The sequence below is a fragment of the Pseudophryne corroboree genome, chromosome 1, assembly GCF_028390025.1.
Source record: "Pseudophryne corroboree isolate aPseCor3 chromosome 1, aPseCor3.hap2, whole genome shotgun sequence".
NCBI lineage: Eukaryota > Metazoa > Chordata > Amphibia > Anura > Myobatrachidae > Pseudophryne > Pseudophryne corroboree.
In genome coordinates this window covers 342,833,892-342,853,126 of record NC_086444.1, presented here as the reverse complement: position 1 = coordinate 342,853,126, position 19,235 = coordinate 342,833,892, and the positions used below count along the sequence as shown (strand labels likewise).

At 44.7% G+C, this 19,235-nt stretch overlaps 1 protein-coding gene across 8 annotated transcripts in view; it reads right to left on the bottom strand.

Annotated features, from left to right (window-relative positions):
- The window catches only part of LOC135069306 (E1A-binding protein p400-like), a 318,615-nt gene that overhangs the window by 77,702 nt on the left and 221,678 nt on the right, over positions 1–19,235 (bottom strand). For all 8 annotated transcript variants that reach the window (XM_063964668.1, XM_063964667.1, XM_063964670.1 and 5 more), the window contains 11 exons: positions 18,803–19,092; positions 18,466–18,668; positions 17,746–17,915; positions 17,419–17,615; positions 17,198–17,309; positions 16,158–16,301; positions 15,909–16,064; positions 12,341–12,424; positions 11,044–11,175; positions 555–599; positions 295–448 (listed from right to left, as the gene is read on the bottom strand). In XM_063964668.1, coding sequence (XP_063820738.1) covers positions 295–448; positions 555–599; positions 11,044–11,175; positions 12,341–12,424; positions 15,909–16,064; positions 16,158–16,301; positions 17,198–17,309; positions 17,419–17,615; positions 17,746–17,915; positions 18,466–18,668; positions 18,803–19,092 — 1,687 coding nt within the window. The remainder of the gene's footprint in view (positions 1–294; positions 449–554; positions 600–11,043; positions 11,176–12,340; positions 12,425–15,908; positions 16,065–16,157; positions 16,302–17,197; positions 17,310–17,418; positions 17,616–17,745; positions 17,916–18,465; positions 18,669–18,802; positions 19,093–19,235) is intronic.

The following is a 19,235-nucleotide window of genomic DNA, read 5'->3' as shown; positions in this document are numbered from 1 at the left end:
CTGCCACTTTGGAAAACATCCAACCATTAACCAGTCCAGCTGTACAAAGCGAAACGCCACTGGTCCCAGCCTCTCCTTCTAAGTCCTCTCTTCTTATTTATAGGATGTACAGTAAGCTTGTGATACCTTTAGTATAGGTCTGTATATACAGTACATGTGACATAATTTATATTCTGCTTTTGTACATCACTGCTGAATATGTTGGTGCTATAAATATACAAGACAACAGCAAGAATGGCATAAACCATATGATTCCAAAACAGCAGTTCATTAAAAGAATTTTACAATGCTCACCTGCAGCATCTGTCTTGTGTCTCTTATGCTCCTTTCTTACATACACTGGGGGCAGTTTAGATTCAGGGATGGGGTTGGTATCGTACATTAGACACATCACAGAATCTATATAAATATCATTCTCATCTTGTGGGGGAGTGGGTGGTGTCCAGATCTGAGCAGAAAATAATGATGTATGGTATATCAATTTGGTCAGTACAAAGCACCAATGTTTCAAACATGATCATCTATGTTTTTGTGCATTATTATTCCATACTTACTGGCATTACTTCTGTTTGCCCATCTGGACTCTCGTAGACAAATTCCTAGAAAAAAAAAAATAATAATAATAATAATAATAATAATAATAATAATAATAATAATTTTATATATATATATATATATATATATATATATATATATATATATATATATACACTGCTCAAGAAAATAAAGGGAACACTAAAATAACACATCCTAGATCTGAATTAATGAAAAATTCTTATTAAATACTTTGTTCTTTACATAGTTGAATGTGCTGACAACAAAATCACACAAAAATTATCAATGGAAATCAAATTTATTACCTATGGAGGTCTGGATTTGGAGTCACACTCAAAATTAAAGTGGAAAAACACACTACAGGCTGATCCAACTTTGATGTAATGTCCTTAAAACAAGTCAAAATGAGGCTCAGTAGTGTGTGTGGCCTCCACGTGCCTGTATGACCTCCCTACAACGCCTGGGCATGCTCCTGATGAGGTGGCAGATGGTCTCCTGAGGGATCTCCTCCCAGACCTGGACTAAAGCATCCGCCAACTCCTGGACAGTCTGTGGTTCACCGTGGTGCTGGTGGATGGAGCGAGACATGATGTCCCAGATGTGCTCAATTGGATTCAGGTCTGGGGAACGGACGGGCCAGTCCATAGCATCAATGCCTTCGTCTTGCAGGAACTGCTGACACACTCCAGCCACATGAGGTCTAGCATTGTCTTGCATTAGGAGGAACCCAGGGCCAACCGCACCAGCATATGGTCTCACAAGGGGTCTGAGGATCTCATCTCAGTACCTAATGGCAGTCAGGCTACCTCTGGCAAGCACATGGAGGGCTGTGCGGCCCCCCAAAGAAATGCCACCTCACACCATTACTGACCCACTGCCAAACCGGTCATGCTGGAGGATGTTGCAGGCAGCAGAACGTTCTCCTTGGTGTTTCCAGACTCTGTCACGTCTGTCACATGTGCTCAGTGAGAACCTGCTTTCATCTGTGAAGAGCACAGGGCGCCAGTGGCGAATTTGCCAATCTTGGTGTTCTCTGGCAAATGCCAAACGTCCTGCACGGTGTTGGGCTGTAAGCACAACCCCCACCTGTGGCCGTCGGGTCCTCATACCACCCTCATGGAGTCTGTTTCTGATCGTTTGAGTAGACACATTCACATTTGTGGCTTGCTAGAGGTCATTTTGCAGGGCTCTGGCAGTGCTCCTCCTGTTCCTCCTTGCACAAAGGCGGAGGTAGCGGTCCTGCTGCTGGGTTGTTGCCCTCCTACGGCCTCCTCCACATCTCCTGATGTACTGGCCTGTCTCCTGGTAGCGCATCCATGCTCTGGGCACTACGCTGACAGACACAGCAAACCTTCTTGCCACAGCTCGCATTGATGTGCCATTTTTACCACACATGAGACTTATCTTATACCACACATGAGACTTATCTACAAGCTACAAGAACCAGGGCTAGGAAGCACAATATGCACTTGGGTCAAAAACTGGTTAGATAATAGGGAGCAGCGCGTTGTGGTTAATGGATCTTTTTCAACTTGGACTGAAGTGCTAAGTGGTGTGCCGCAAGGCTCAGTACAGGTTGAGTATCCCTTATCCAAAATGCTTGTGACCAGAAGTATTTTGGATATCAGATTTTTCTGTATTTTGGAATAATTGCATATCATAATGAGATATCATGGTGATGGGACCTAAATCTAAGCACAGAATGCATTTATGTTACATATACACCTTATACACACAACCTGAAGGCAATTTTAGCCAATATTTTTTATAACTTTGTGCATTAAACAAAGTGTGTCTACATTCACAAAATTCATTTATGTTTCATATACACCTTATACACAAGGCCTGAAGGTCATTTAATACAATATTTTTAATAACTTTGTGTATTAAACAAAGTTTGTGTACATTGAGTCATCAAAAAACAAAGGTTTCACTATCTCACTCTCGTTCAAAAAAGTCCGTAGTTCGGAATATTCCGTATTTCGGAATATTTGGATATGGGATACTCAACCTGTATTAGGACCGCTATTGTTCAATATTTTCATTAACGACCTAACAGAAGGTCTAGAGAGCATGGTGTCAATTTTTGCAGATGATACCAAATTGTGTAAAGTTATAAATGCGGAGGGGGATGCTGAGTCGCTTCAGAATTACTTAGTTAAATTAGAAGCTTGGGCAGCGAAATGGAGAATGTGCTTCAATACAGATAAGTGTAAGGTAATGCACTGTGGTAACAAGAACAAAAATAACACCTACCTACTAAATGGGGTAAAATTAGGGGATTCTGTACTGGAAAAGGACTTAGGTGTCCTCATAGATAGCAAACTAAGCAGTAGTACCCAAAGTAGGACTGCAGCAAAGAAGGCTAATAAGATATTAGCATGCATAAAACGGGGAATTGATGCTAGGGACGAGAGTATTATACTCCCGTTATATAAATCACTTGTGAGGCCACACCTTGAATACTGTGTACAATTCTGGGCACCTTACTACAAAAAGGATATCCTGGAGCTAGAAAAGGTTCAAAGGCGGGCGACCAAACTAATTAAGGGTATGGAGACGCCGGAATACGAGGAAAGGCTTGCAAGACTAGGCATGTTTACATGGAAAAGAGGAGATTAAGAGGGGACATGATCAACATTTACAAATATATAAGGGGACAATATACAGATCTTGCGCAGGACCTGTTTTTTTTTGTCCTGTAATTGGGAGAAATCCTCCATCATCCCGTTTCGAGGTGAGATCCCTGCCTCCCCACTGGTTACTCTTCCATTACGATGGGTGAACTCCTTTAAATATCTGTGCATTTGGGTATCTAATGACCCTCACAAATTCTCCTCCCTCAATGTCACACCACAAATAACTTATCTTCGTGGTAAAGTGAAGGTCTGGGGGAAACTGCCCCTGACTGTTACAGGGAGGGTTAACATGGTGAAAATGTTTTTTCAGCCCAAACTTCTACAACAATCTCCTATATACATCCCTCAGAAGATTTTTAAACGTATAGATGGTCTGCTTTCTTCATTAATTTGGGCTAATAAGCGGGCACGGTTGAAACTTGATACTTTGACCAGGACCAAAACTTTAGGGGGTTTGGCTCTTCCCAACTTCCATTTTTATTACTTTGCAGCACAATTAGCACATCTCTGGGAATGGGTTAATGACCTTCACAACTCGAGTTTGCACTCGCAGCTGGTGCTACAGGAGTATCCAGGTGGCTCACCACTGCGACTGCTTCTCTGTAGAAACGTCAAAATGTCATCATCACCACTCATAAAAATAAGAATTTACTCACCGGTAATTCTATTTCTCGTAGTCCGTAGTGGATGCTGGGAACTCCGTAAGGACCATGGGGGATAGCGGGCTCTGAAGGAGGCTGGGCACTCTAGAAAGATTTAGGACTACCTGGTGTGCACTGGCTCCTCCCACTATGACCCTCCTCCAAGCCTCAGTTAGGACACCGTGCCCGGACGAGCAGACATAATAAGGAAGGATTTAGAATCCCGGGTAAGACTCTTACCAGCCACACCAATCACACCGTACAACTCGTGATACTATATCCAGTTTGACAGTATGAAAACAACTGAGCCTCTCAACAGATGGCTCAACAATAACCCTTTTGTTAACAATAACTATTTACAAGTATTGCAGACAATCCGCACTTGGGATGGGCGCCCAGCATCCACTACGGACTACGAGAAATAGAATTACCGGTGAGTAAATTCTTATTTTCTCTAACGTCCTAGTGGATGCTGGGAACTCCGTAAGGACCATGGGGATTATACCAAAGCTCCCAAACGGGCGGGAGAGTGCGGATGACTCTGTAGCACCGAATGAGAGAACTCCAGGTCCTCCTCAGCCAGGGTATCAAATTTGTAGAATTTTGCAAACGTGTTTGCCCCTGACCAAGTAGCTGCTCGGCAAAGTTGTAAAGCCGAGACCCCTCGGGCAGCCGCCCAAGATGAGCCCACCTTCCTTGTGGAATGGGCATTTACAGATTTTGGCTGTGGCATGCCTGCCACAGAATGTGCAAGCTGTATTGTACTACAAATCCAGCGAGCAATAGACTGCTTAGAAGCAGGAGCACCCAGCTTGTTGGGTGCATACAGGATAAACAGCGAGTCAGATTTTCTGACTCCAGCCGTCCTGGAAACATATATTTTCAGGGCCCTGACAACGTCTAGCAACTTGGAGTTCTCCAAGTCCTTAGTAGCCGCAGGCACCACAATAGGCTGGTTCAGGTGAAACGCTGACACCACCTTAGGGAGAAACTGGGGACGAGTCCTCAATTCTGCCCTATCCACATGGAAAATCAGATAAGGGCTTTTACATGATAAAGCCGCCAATTCTGACACTCGCCTGGCTGAAGCCAAGGCCAATAACATGACCACTTTCCACGTGAGATATTTCAGATCCACGGTTTTTAGTGGCTCAAACCAATGTGATTTTAAGAAACTCAACATCACGTTGAGATCCCAAGGTGCCACAGGAGGCACAAATGGGGGCTGAATATGCAGCACTCCTTTCACAAATGTCTGAACTTCAGGTACTGAAGCTAGTTCTTTTTGAAAGAAAATCGACAGAGCCGAGATCTGTACTTTAATGGAGCCTAGTTTTAGGCCCATATTCACTCTTGCTTGCAGGAAATGCAGAAATCGACCTAGTTGAAATTCCTCTGTTGGGGCCTTTTTGGCCTCGCACCATGCAACATATTTCCGCCATATGCGGTGATAATGCTTTGCCGTGACATCTTTCCTGGCCTTAATAAGTGTAGGAATGACTTCTTCCGGAATACCCTTTTCCTTTAGGATCCGGTGTTCAACCGCCATGCCGTCAAACGCAGTCGCGGTAAGTCTTGGAACAGACAGGGTCCCTGTTGTAGCAGGTCCTGTCTGAGCGGTAGAGGCCACGGGTCCTCTGAGAGCATCTCTTGAAGTTCCGGGTACCACGCTCGTCTTGGCCAATCCGGAACCACGAGAATGGTGTTTACTCCTTGCTTTCTTATTATTCTCAATACCTTTGGTATGAGAGGCAGAGGAGGGAACACATAAACCGACTGGTACACCCACGGTGTCACTAGAGCGTCCACAGCTATCGCCTGAGGGTCCCTTGACCTGGCGCAATATCTTTTCAACTTTTTGTTGAGGCGGGACGCCATCATGTCCACCTGTGGTTTTTCCCAACGGTTTACCAGCATCTGGAAGACTTCTGGATGAAGTCCCCACTCTCCCGGGTGGAGGTCGTGTCTGCTGAGGAAGTCTGCTTCCCAGTTGTCCACTCCCGGAATGAACACTGCTGACAGTGCTAGTACATGATTCTCCGCCCATCGGAGAATTCTTGTGGCTTCCGCCATCGCCACCCTGCTTCTTGTGCCGCCCTGTCGATTTACATGGGCGACTGCCGTGATGTTGTCTGACTGAATCAGCACCGGCTGGTGTAGGAGCAGGGATTTTGCTTGACTTAGGGCATTGTAGATGGCCCTTAATTCCAGAATATTTATGTGAAGGGAAGTCTCCTGACTCGACCATAGTCCTTGGAAGTTTCTTCCCTGTGTGACTGCCCCCCAGCCTCGAAGGCTGGCATCCGTGGTCACCAGGACCCAGTCCTGTATGCCGAACCTGCGGCCCTCTAGAAGATGGGCACTCTGCAGCCACCACAGTAGCGACACCCTGGTTCTTGGAGACAGGGTTATCAAGCGATGCATCTGAAGATGCGATCCGGACCACCGGTCCAACAGGTCCCACTGAAAGATTCTGGCATGGAACCTGCCGAAGGGAATTGCTTCGTAAGAAGCCACCATCTTTCCCAGGACCCGCGTGCAGCGATGCACTGATACCTGTTTTGGTTTCAGGAGGTCTCTGACTAGAGATGACAACTCCCTGGCTTTCTCCTCCGGGAGAAACACCTTTTTCTGGACTGTATCCAGAATCATACCCAGGAACAGTAGCCGTGTCGTCGGAACCAGCTGTGACTTTGGGATATTCAGAATCCAGCCGTGCTGGTGCAGCACCTCCTGAGATAGTGCTACTCCCACCAACAACTGTTCCTTGGACCTCGCTTTTATTAGGAGATCGTCCAAGTACGGGATAATTAAAACTCCCTTTCTTCGAAGGAGTATCATCATTTCCGCCATAACCTTGGTAAATACCCTCGGTGCCGTGGACAGTCTAAACGGCAGCGTCTGGAATTGGTAATGGCAATCCTGTACCACAAATCTGAGGTACTCCTGGTGAGGAAGGTAAATGGGGACATGCAAGTAAGCATCCTTGATGTCCAGGGATACCATGTAATCCCCCTCGTCCAGGCTTGCAATAACCGCCCTGAGCGATTCCATCTTGAACTTGAATTTCTTTATGTATGTGTTCAAGGATTTCAAATTTAGAATGGGTCTCACCGAACCGTCCGGTTTCGGTACCACAAATAGTGTGGAATAATAACCCCGGCCTTGTTGAAGTAGGGGTACCTTGATTATCACCTGCTGAGAATACAGCTTGTGAATTGCCGTTAGCACCGCCTCCCTGTCTGAGGGAGCAATTGGCAAGGCAGATTTTAGGAACCGGTGGGGTGGGGACGCCTCGAATTCCAGCTTGTACCCCTGAGATACTATTTGCAGGATCCAGGGATCCACCTGTGAGCGAACCCACTGATCGCTGAAATTTTTGAGGCGACCCCCCACCGTACCTGGCTCCGCCTGTGGATCCCCACCGTCATGCGGCGGACTTAGAAGAAGAAGCGGGGGAGGACTTTTGCTCCTGGGAACCTGCTGTTTGTTGCAGCCTTTTTCCCCTACCTCTGCCTCTAGACAGAAAAGACCCGCCTTTTCCACGCCTGTTTTTCTGGGTCCGAAAGGACTGAACCTGATAAAACGGCGCCTTCTTAGGCTGTGAGGGGACATGGGGTAAAAATGCTGACTTCCCAGACGTTGCTGTGGAAACTAGGTCCGAGAGACCATCCCCAAATAATTCCTCACCCTTATAAGGCAACACTTCCATGTGCTTTTTAGAATCTGCATCTCCTGTCCACTGGCGAGTCCATAAGCCTCTCCTAGCAGAAATGGACAATGCACTTACTTTAGATGCCAGTCGGCAGATTTCCCTCTGTGCATCTCTCATATATAAGACTGAATCTTTTATATGGTCTATGGTTAACAGGATCGTGTCTCTGTCTAATGTGTCAATATTTTCTGACAGTTTATCTGACCAAGCAGCGGCAGCACTGCACATCCAAGCTGACGCAATAGCTGGCCTAAGTATAATGCCTGTGTGTGTGTGTATACAGACTTCAGTATCGCCTCCTGCTTTCTATCAGCAGGTTCCTTGAGGGCGGCCATATCCTGAGACGGTAGTGCCACCTTTTTAGACAAACGTGTGAGCGCTTTATCCACTCTAGGGGGTGTTTCCCAACGTGACCTATCCTCTGGCGGGAAAGGGAACGCCATTAGTACCTTCTTAGGAATTACCAATTTTTATCAGGGAAAGCCCACGCTTCTTCACACACTTCATTTAATTCATCTGATGGGGGAAAAACTACGGGTAGTTTTTTCTCTCCAAACATAATACCCTTTTTAGTGGTACCTGTAGTTATATCAGAAATGTTTAACACCTCTTTCATTGCCTCAATCATACAGTGAATGGCCTTAGTGGGCATCAGGTTTGACTCATCGTCGTCGACACTGGCGTCAGTATCAGTGTCGACATCTGGGTCTGCTTGAGGTAGCGGGCGTTTTAAAGCCCCTGACGACCCATGCGACGCCTGGGCAGGCACGAGCTGAGAAGACGGCTGTCCCACATTTGGCATGTCGTCGATTTTCTTATATAGGGAGTCTATACGTGCACTCATTACTTTCCATAAGCCCATCCACTAAGGTGTCTGCCCCGCAGGGGGTGACATCCCTTCTAAAGGCATCTGCTCCGCCTCCACATCATTATCCTCATCAAACATGTCGACACAGCCGTACCGACACACCGCACACACACAAGGAATGCTCCGAATGAGGACAGGACCCACAAAAGCCCTTTGGGGGGACAGAGTGAGAGTATGCCAGCACACACCAGAGCGCTATATAATGCAGGGACTAACTGAGTTATGTCCCCTATAGCTGCTTTTTATATTATATATGTAATGCGCCCAAATTTAGTGCCCCCCCCTCTCTGTTTTTACCCTGTTCTGAAGTGTAGACTGCAGGGGAGAGCCAGGGAGCTTCCTTCCAGCGGATCTGTAAAGGAGAAATGGCGCCAGTGTGTCTGAGGGAGATAGCTCCGCCCCTTTTCCGCGGCCTATTCTCCCGCTTTTTTCTGGATTCTGGCAGGGGTATTTACCACATATATAGCCTCTAGGGCTATATATTGTGGTATTTTTGCCAGCCAAGGTGTTTTTATTGCAGCTCAGGGCGCCCCCCCCAAGCGCCCTGCACCCTCAGTGACCGGAGTGTGAAGTGTGCATGAGGAGCAATGGCGCACAGCTGCAGTGCTGTGCGCTACCTTGGTGAAGACTGATGTCTTCTGCCGCCGTTTTTCCGGACCTCTTCTTGCTTCTGGCTCTGTAAGGGGGACGGCGGCGCGGCTCCGGGACCGAACACCAAGGACTGGGCCTGCGGTCGATCCCTCTGGAGCTAATGGTGTCCAGTAGCCTAAGAAGCCCAATCCGGCTGCAAGCAGGCGAGTTCGCTTCTTCTCCCCTTAGTCCCTCGCTGCAGTGAGCCTGTTGCCAGCAGGTCTCACTGAAAATAAAAAACCTAAAACTATACTTTCTTTCTAAGGGCTCAGGAGAGCCCCTAGTGTGCATCCAACCTCGGCCGGGCACGAAATCTAACTGAGGCTTGGAGGAGGGTCATAGTGGGAGGAGCCAGTGCACACCAGGTAGTCCTCAATCTTTCTAGAGTGCCCAGCCTCCTTCGGAGCCCGCTATCCCCCATGGTCCTTACGGAGTTCCCAGCATCCACTAGGACGTTAGAGAAACAATATATTATTATTTGGAGGCTAGTGCACTCTCTACTACAAGGACATGGTATTGACCCTGACACTCCATTGGGCAATAAATATGGATTGCCCGAGTTGTGTCAGCTTCAAATCAGGAGGGTATGGGAGCCATGGGGAGTATTCTCTTTGGGACATTTATACACTGATGGGGTATTTAGATCCTTTCAGCAGCTTCAACAGGAGTTTAATGTTCCCTCTGTATATTTTTTTTGCTTCCTCCAATTGTGACATGCTATGTCTGCCCAATTCCCTGATGGCCCTCCGACTCTTGCTGATTCCCCAGTTAAACTACAATTGGAAACGGTGGGATCTGGACATTTAGTCTCTAAAATATATGGCCGTATACTTCAAATGCATCATATAGACCCCCTTGCCTCCCTTAAGACTAAGTGGGAATCTGATTTGGGTCAATTGTCGGATGACATATGGGAGGGTGCTCTGGGATCTTATCGGTTTTCAACTTCCTCTGTCCGATATCAGCAAATTCAATTGTTCATATTACATAGGGTATATATGACCCCGGTGAGGCTGTTGCATATAGCGGGATCCCATAGCTCAAAATGCCCCAAGCGTGGAAGTCTGGGAGCAGACTTTTGGCATATGCTCTGGCTATGTCCCATGGTCTCGGTTTTTTGGGAGGAGGTTATGCATGCTATAGTCGGTACGGGTGTTCCTTCTTCCATACTTACACCTATCACATGTATATTAGCGGCTATAGATGAGGAGGTTCTGGATCCACCCGGTTGACGCTATGTTGTGAACCTCTGTGCTCTTGCCAAGGTTTGCATAGCCAGACTGTGGTTGGCTAATGAAGCCCCGACTCTAAAATCCTGGATTTCTTTGGTTAACGCTTCTTTTACATACACAAAATTTGGATTTCTGGCCAGGAATGCAGAGAAAAAGTTTATTGCAGTATGGGGAAAGTGGATGAGTTCTTGCTACTTCATGGATAAATACTGTTGAGCCTTAGAATTATCTAGTTAAATGATGTGCAGGCCTCCTGTGGGAGGTTTGTGGGGTGTGTGGCCCGCAGCTGGCCGGGTTAATGTGAATATTAATACTGTAGTAACGTGGTGCGAAATGTTAAGAGTATTGTATTGCTATGTCACCAATGCTTTACTAATGTCTGACTTTGACTGGGATCCATATCCGCATGCTCTACTGTGCTCCTTACTTATGTACAACCGTATGCTTGTTGTTATGTCTGCTGTTTTTATTTTTATTTGTTTTCTTTTTCTTTTATTTTGTTTTGGGATGCCTTTTACACTGTTTAATTGTAAAACTGCCTAAAATCCAATAAAAATGTATTGAATTTAAAAAAAAAAAAAAAAAAAAAATTGTCCTGTGTGTATGCACCTTAACACATTTCCAGTTTTAGCCACACCTACTGGTCACACAGCCATCCTGGAATCCGATCCCCTACATTTTAAATTTTTCCCTAACATGGCCCAGAGAGGACGTGAGTGTGATATGGCTGCTTTACAGAATTACACAGAGAATACAAGACTACCTTATCACACACATCTTCTCTTGTGTAGGTCAAAAGCTCTTCCTTAGCTTCTTCCCAAGCCATGTTCTCTTCCCACTCCTTTTTCTCTTTTAACTGTTGAACCTCCCAAGTTTTCTTTGTCCTTTTAAGATCCTGTAGATGGCAAAGGTGACACATTATAAAGGAAAGAATACAATGCGTATGTGAGTGTGCCAATTTAGTTCTAGTGGTGTTTAAAGAATATCTGCCCTCAAGTGCATACATTTTTTATATGCTTATTGCATTATGCCTTAAACATTATTGGGCTGATTCAGAGTTGCGCACAAGTCAGCCGATGTGCAAATACCCCGCTGTCACCTAGTTCCAACTAATCAGAAAAACAAGAGAGAGGGAAAGAGAGAGAAAGAAAACACAGGGGCAGATGTATTAAGCCTGGAGAAGTGATAAAGCAGTGATAAGTGTAAGGTGACAACGCACCAGCCAATCAGCTCCTAAATGTAATTTTTCAACCTGTGATGATTGGCTGCTGCGTTATCACCTTCCACTTATCACTGCTTTATCATTTCTCCAGGCTTAATACATCTGCGCCACAATTAGCATGCTGCAAGCAGAGGGCCTAATTCAGCATGGATCGTAGATGTGCGAAAAATCACACATCTACGATCCATTACACTGACATTCGGAGAGACGTCCAGCACAGGGTGGGTCTGCCCTGCATGCGGGATCCAGCCTCCATTCTCCCCCCCCCCCTGCACACATGCGAAAGCATTGCACTGCGGCAATGCTTTTGCATGTTTAGGGTAGCCATCTGCCTAAGCAGCCTAGCTGCTAAGGTAGATGGCTACCCGCCATGTTTCGTGTGGAAGTGACTGTGTTTGACATCAAGCAGCTCCTGCGGCCCGCCCCGCAAACGGTCCGGACGCACCTGCATTGTCTGGACCACGCCCCTCCCAATGCCGCCGCAACATCCTCTCCCATTCCGCGGATGTCGCATCTCACAGTGCGCACACACGCAGTGCGGCTTCTGTGCGTACGCACACTTAGCAGGACATCAGCATGCGAACACTGCCGCAGCATCTTTCCATGCTGAATTAGGCCCAGAGTTTGACTTTGACTGAAAGAAGGGATATGCAGTGTTCTCTGTAGGAAACTATCTTATTACAACTTTACTCTTGAGTGGAATTAAGTTTTTATGCCTGTGTACTAAGCAAAAAAAACAAACAAAAAAAAACAGCATAGATCCTGGTGACAGATCTCTTTAGCCTAAAGTCATAAATATATAAATACTGAAGTAAAATAAGAGAAAACAGATTCTTACCTCTGCATCCTTCAATATCCCCTCAGTAGTGGATGTATAGAATTCCTCCAGATAGTTTAAAGCATACTTTTCAATTGGGGTAAGCTGTAAAAAGCAGCAGCAGTGAGTGACAAATTTTCAAAAACCTTCTAAAGCAAACAACAAATTGTAGTATAATAGGATTTATGGTACTCACCATTAAATCCCTTTCTCTTAGTCCATCTGTGGGACACTGGATACAATGGGGTGTAGAGGGTACTGTTCAAGGAGCAGGCATAAGAACAAACTTTCCTCCTCCCGCTCTAAATTCAATAGGCCAAGCACCTTAATTTCAACTTTACCTGCTTGTCTGGCTTGGTTGCATGTGACCAATGCCAGGAGTCCGTTACCTGGCTTGGGCCCATCACATGCGACCCACTGTTCCCATCGTCCAAAGCCCTCAATGTCCGCTGCCCACTCTGTGTGCCTGGACCCAGCAGTAATGCGATGGTCACAGAGCCCAGAATTCTGCGTGGCCTGCATTCTGGAGTGCATTCTCCAGAGAAGCACAGTGCGGAGAGGAGAACTTTGTTTATCCCTCTACACAATTTAGCTGATTTCTGTGTGTGCAGAGATCAGCTGCAGCAGGGGGCTACTGATCATCAGTCCTTTAACTTTAACCAATGGGGCTGGGGGAAGTTTAAGATAAGTATTTAAATTATGCGGGGGTGGGGGCTAATAATAAAGAAAAATACCATGGTCACAGGGTATTGGAGTGAGGGAGGGGTTACAGACAATGGATGGAGAGGGAGGTTTATAGAACATGTTTTTTTTTTTTTACTACCTGGCGGGTGTAGTGGTACTTTTATAAAGGTGTGCACACACGGTAAGAAAAATCTGTAAGATTTTGACTATATAGTCAACATCTTAAAGAAAGTTAGTGCATATCTCAAGGTGTTAGGTAACTTGCGATACCGATTCAATCCCGATGCGTGCTCCCGTGGGGTCCGTATCGCAAGGCTAGATAGACTGTGCAGGAAAGTCAATCTTGACTATCTAGTGTACTATCTAGTACAAAGTATAGTCAAAATTGGCACTTAGTCAAAATCGTACATAGACAAAACTGAAAGTACAGATAGTCAAAATCTGTACAATCTGTGCTATCTGGGCTCTGGGGGAAATTGCATAGTCAAAAGCGGGCATAGCAAGGATCTGACCGTGTGTACACACCTTTAGAATTTAAGATCACAAGATAGTCTATTGTCAATGGGGGATGAGAATTTATTTTATAATGAGGGACTATGGCCTATCTCAGTGCTGAGATACAGACCAGAACAGAGAGTGACACCCCAAGCAGGAAACAGGAACTATATGGGTTTTGAAAGGTGCATGGTGCTAGAATGAACACTATAGCAGGAGAGCTAAATATTCCAAACAATGGTAATTTGTGGCCAATGAAGACTTTCTGGCCTTTATCATTGTCAGAATGACCAAATCAGAGAGGCTCATCTTGGAGGATCATGCCTTCAACAGCCATGCTGTCAAAAACAACCTAGCTTATTCCTGATGGAAATACAGGTCCTGACTCTGCAGGTAGGTCTGGTTGGATGGCAGTTGTCAAGGATGATCCACTGCCACGCTGAGAATGTTGATATACCACAACCTATTTGGTCAGTGTGGAGCCACTAGGATGACAGCAACTACCTCTGCTTTTGCCTTTTTCAGTACGCGAGAAAGTAGCAGAATTGGCAGAAACAGATATACTAAGCAGAACTTCTAAGAGACCATTATTGCATCCACCAGCTTTGCGTTCGGGTGCCTTGTGTGCATGCTGTAGTCTGGTTGTGTCAGATAGCCATCAAGTCCACCTCTGTTAGATTCCATCAGTCTACGCATTGGTCGAAGACTTCCTGATGAAAGGATCATTCCCCAGGGTTAACCTCTTGCCGGGTTAGAAAATTCGCTTTCCAGTTGTCTATGCTTGCCCAATGAACACAGGCACATGCTATTCCACCCATGGAAAGATTTGACAGTTTCCACAATCGCCATGGAGCTGGTGAGTCTGCCTGAAGGAGAGACAGGTAAATGGCTCTAAATTTCAGGACGTTTATTGGAATTATTGCCTTCAGTCAAAATCCCTTGGAGACCATGATCCCACATTACTGTGCCCCAATACTGCAGACTGACATCTGTCGTCACTATGGTCCATGGCCAGGTTAACAGGTTACCCCTGTTCCAGGCTGTATCCGATGAGCCCCTACAGAAGGAACTGGTGAGTTGTCTGTGACAACTGAAACATTTAAGACACCAAGTTGTGAATTGTTCAAGACCAACAGACAAGAAAATGCAGCTAAAAGGTCTTCATGCAGAGCAACTTTATGCAGAACAGAACTGAAACCTACTTAGCAGAAAGCAGGTAAACAACCTGTTTACAGATGGGCAACATTTTACAGATTGCCAACCTTGTGACACTTGGTGTAGAACAGGAGACCCAGAAAGATCATGCGCCATGACGGGACAAGGTTGGACTTTTGGAAGTTGATCACCTATCTATGCCATTCTATAGTATCCGTGGTCAGCTGTAGATGACACCGAAGCAGAGTTTCTGAGCTGACATTGATGATGAGCTCATCCAGGTATGGAATGACAGCAATGACCTTTGTGAATACCCAAGGATCTGTGGCCAGACCAAAGAGCAAAGCCCTAAACTGCTAATGAACCCGACCTACAATAAATCTGAGGAGGCAGTGATGCCCCTTCCAGAAAGGAAAATATAAGCACACGTCTTTTATATACGTGGCAGCAAGAAACCCGTTCTTCTTGGCAACCTCCAGATGTAAACTGAGTTTCAAGGTTCAAGATGAGCCGAAAGGATAAGTCTGGTTTTGGTACGCTGTCGCATTTAGCGTGCAGGAACAATCACCCCAGACTGCAGAAGGGAGATATTGACCCTTGAAGGGTGAGACAATGCAGATAAGAATCTCCCCTGGAGTATATCACTTGCCGCCAAATGTCCCTCATGGTAGCAGTCAGCGCCAGGATTGCGGAAAGCCCGGTCTCAATCACAATGAGAAGAACAAAGATTGCTGTTACAGCTGCGTCCATTGCACATGTGATCATAGCGCGGTGACTTGTTTTCCCTCTCCTGGTCACCCACCCTCTTGAAGCCCAGGAGAGAAAGGGCAGGCACGGCGAACAAAGCCCACATAGGTGAACTCTGCAGAAGCAATGCAGGAGCACTGGGCAATGTCTCATCAGTGTTCCTGGCTCCCTATAGAGGCCTGGGTAATCTTTACCCCCTACCCCATCATGGCGCCTCTTGGCCACAGAAATAATCTATGCAATGTATCTGTACACCTGGTTTGCCACCCGTCATTATCATATGTGCCCACTTGTACAAGCCAACACCTTCTGCAAATTATATGCCAGGAGGCATATTTATCTTACATTCAACTCTCAATATCCTGAAGTCCAAGCTACATGCCTTCACTGTACTTACACCCCCCCCCCCCCCTCTCCCCCTCCCCATCCAAATGTAAGCTTTCTCTTAATCTTACCCTCTTTATCAGGGCAATTGCAGTAACTCAGTTATAAAAAAAAACAGATTTACCTGTTCTACCACTGCAGCCAATTCTTTCAGTTCCGAGGCCTCACCATTGCAGGAGCAACCATCTGATGCCTTCATCTTTTTTTCTTGGTCTCCTTTTTTCTCAGGCTCAGATAAATCCACATCCATTTCAGCTCCATGTTCGATGCTCTTCAGTGCCTTTATGTTTTAAATACAACAACATTTGCAGAAAATTAGTTTTTCTAATTCAATAGCAACCAGCAATTAAACAATAACACATCGTCCTTTTACCTCTATAAATGGTTTGGCAAACTTTGTAGCAATTGTCTCTGCTGGAGGCGGTTCTTGGGAAAGCATTACAAACTCTTCTGCTTTAACTCCAAATCCTGAGTCTTCAAGCGGTGAATAAAGCTCAAACAACTCATGAATCGTTTGCTGGTGAGGGAAAACGTTGTTTGACAATATATTATATTGTTATTTTGATGTAAAATAACAGATTATTGGACTCAGAGATTGGGTTGTACAGGTCATAATTTTAGGGAGATGCATCTTTTTATCATTTAACTCTATATAAATTATAGTAATCGCTGGTACTTTCATATTTGTTGAAACTTTCAAGCTCCTCATATAGTACTGCGACCAAGCATATTCTAAATTTTGGTAACCCATACTGTGGTATTTCTGATGCAGCCATACATCCTTCTGTTGTCATAGTTTTCACACATTTAGACCAAGACAGCCATGAAGTAAAAGTAAAAATGGGGGTGGGGGGGTGTAAGAGAGCTGGGGTGGCGATAAGTTTAGTGGCATCTTCTAAGCTGATCAGTTTGGATTTTAACAAATACAGTAAATGACAAACCGCCAGGAAAGAGACAAAGAAAAATCGCTTTTCACAAACCGTTGTCGTTTATTTACCGTGTCACAGTTGTTTAAAACACTGTTCTGAGACATACTGGGTGGAATTCAATTGTTTGAAAAGTTGGTTGGGTGTCTGTTTTCCTGTCTATTTGATAGGAAAAAAAAGACACCCAACTGACTTTTCAAACAATTGAATACCCACTGAATATAAATGTACTACTTGTACGGCAAATGTTCCAGAAAATAACCAAATATCCATCCCTCAATAAGGCTGTAAATCATTAGATCAAAGTGCTTAGCTAATTGTAACCCAAAAGCTGTGGTAGACTGTAAGGATGTGGACTTGCATAATTTAGAAATGTCCAATGAGTGTGGACAGGGAGCTAAACATCAAAGTTCTTCACATGTTGTTTAATGAGTGAAACAGACACATTTCTCAGTGTGATATTTCTATGATTCAGAAGAAAATGTACCTGTGTTAGAAAAGCCATTGAAAAGTCATTTCCCTGAGCTGCAACTTCGCGAATCAGATCCTTGGTGCCATTCTTCAGCAGCTTCTCTTCAACTGAGTTTCCACTAACAAGTCTAGATGCATAATTTCCAAGGTCGATTATAAAAAAAACATACAGTTTGTAAGACAGAAAAAGTCAATTTGTTCTTTTTAATAGTGAACATGTAAAATCCATATTCTTACCGATATATGTGAATGTCCTTAGTTCTACCAATGCGATCACACCATGCTTGAGCTCTAGAGTCCATCACTGGATTTAAATCACTATCATAAAAGATTGCTGCGTCAGCTTCCACATAGGGAACACCCAGTGAGCGGCTTTGGGTTGATATTAGAATGCAGAAAATCCGGGGGTCTTTGTTAAAGCTCCTCATCAGATCCTACGTATAGGTAGTTGTAGTTAGCTAACAGAAACTAAACTGGAACCGACTTTTATTTAATGACATTTACAGTCTTTAAATTATCACTGTACAATGTACAAAATAAATAAATAAATAAGCGGCTACATACATGGCATTGATCATAGTTAGCAAACTCATCGATCCTCAAGAAAGTGAAAGAGTTAACGTCTAGGAAGATCTCCAATATGTCCAGCATGAGCAGCATCTGGGAGAATATCAAAGCACGCCGGCCCTCAGACTTCAGTTTCCGGAGAAGAATGGACAAAGCCTCAAGCTTACCTACATAGCAAGAAACATTAAACGCTATGTCTATTATTATAAATTTACCATTTTTGAACATCCTGTTCATATTTTGAACATACAATTTTGAACATCCTGTTCCTTAGAAACTTTGTCCAAGTATAGGTGTTGCTATCTCACATGCATCACCTTGTTGTATATTCATAACGGTTGCTGCATTTAAAATACATTCAGAAGGCAAAAAACTCCAATTAATTGGAGATATTAAAACAGTTGGTATAATGAAGGCGGCACCTAACTGGATAGCCACAGTATCAGTCCAATCAGGTGGCACCATCAATGAATCCCTCACCAATGAGATTTGAATATAGTTTCCTGCAACTGGAGATATCAAAGCTCCTCATCTGGAGCTCTCTAACAACCAGCTGCCTCCTGAAACCAAAATTAACTTTAATAAGACTACTCTACTAAGTAAAATGAGACATTGGAAAAAGGACAACCCTCTAAAAAAATCCCACTGCAACAGAATTATTTGGAGTAACAAATGAAAATGTATGGATCTTTTATGAATTGGAAGAATGAAACCTACCTGAATCACACTGGATTAGACGCAGATCTGGAGTCTGCATACAATGAGGTGATGTTTGTTCCTGCAGATATTTCATATATGGAGCTGCCTGTTCCCTCAGGTTGTGAGTTAGGATGTTCATGTTGTGAGTGTATGTGGGAGGAGGATGTGGAACTACCAACAGCGGAGGAGCAGCAATAACTGCAGGGACCACACACAAAGCACTATAAAAAGAAGAAAAAGGAAAGTAAAAAAAAATAAACAGATCAGGTTTTAGATATCTCCCTTTATACAAACTAGCATATTTTAAACACGCTAATAGCAAGAAGTTGTGTTTTCTGTGACTCATGACAGTCACCTCTTTGCAAGGGGTTCCAGCAACAGTTTCTGCTGCACTGAGGATAGAATTAGGTGCCCCAATGGATCACTGAAGTCTTTGGAGGAGTGGGAGGATAAAAGACAGTTCGCAGACCCCCTCCATCTCCACTCTATGCCTGCCTCAGATGTCCGCACTCCACAAGACTGTAGAGAACAGAGCGATAATAGGTCAGTTCCATACACCGGAGTCTGTCCACAGCGCCGCTCGTTACAGAGAAAGAGTCTCTCCAGGCGCTCCCTCAGTAGACGTTGCTTTTCTTCTGCTACATCCTGTATGAAAGAAGTAAGATTTATTCACAAAGCAGAACACGTTTTTTTTGTTATTATAACCATTTTGGCAGAAATAATCATTTCAAATGATTTTGCGAGAAAAAGATTATGGGCTCTTTATTTTTACTTTAAAATTATGCAAT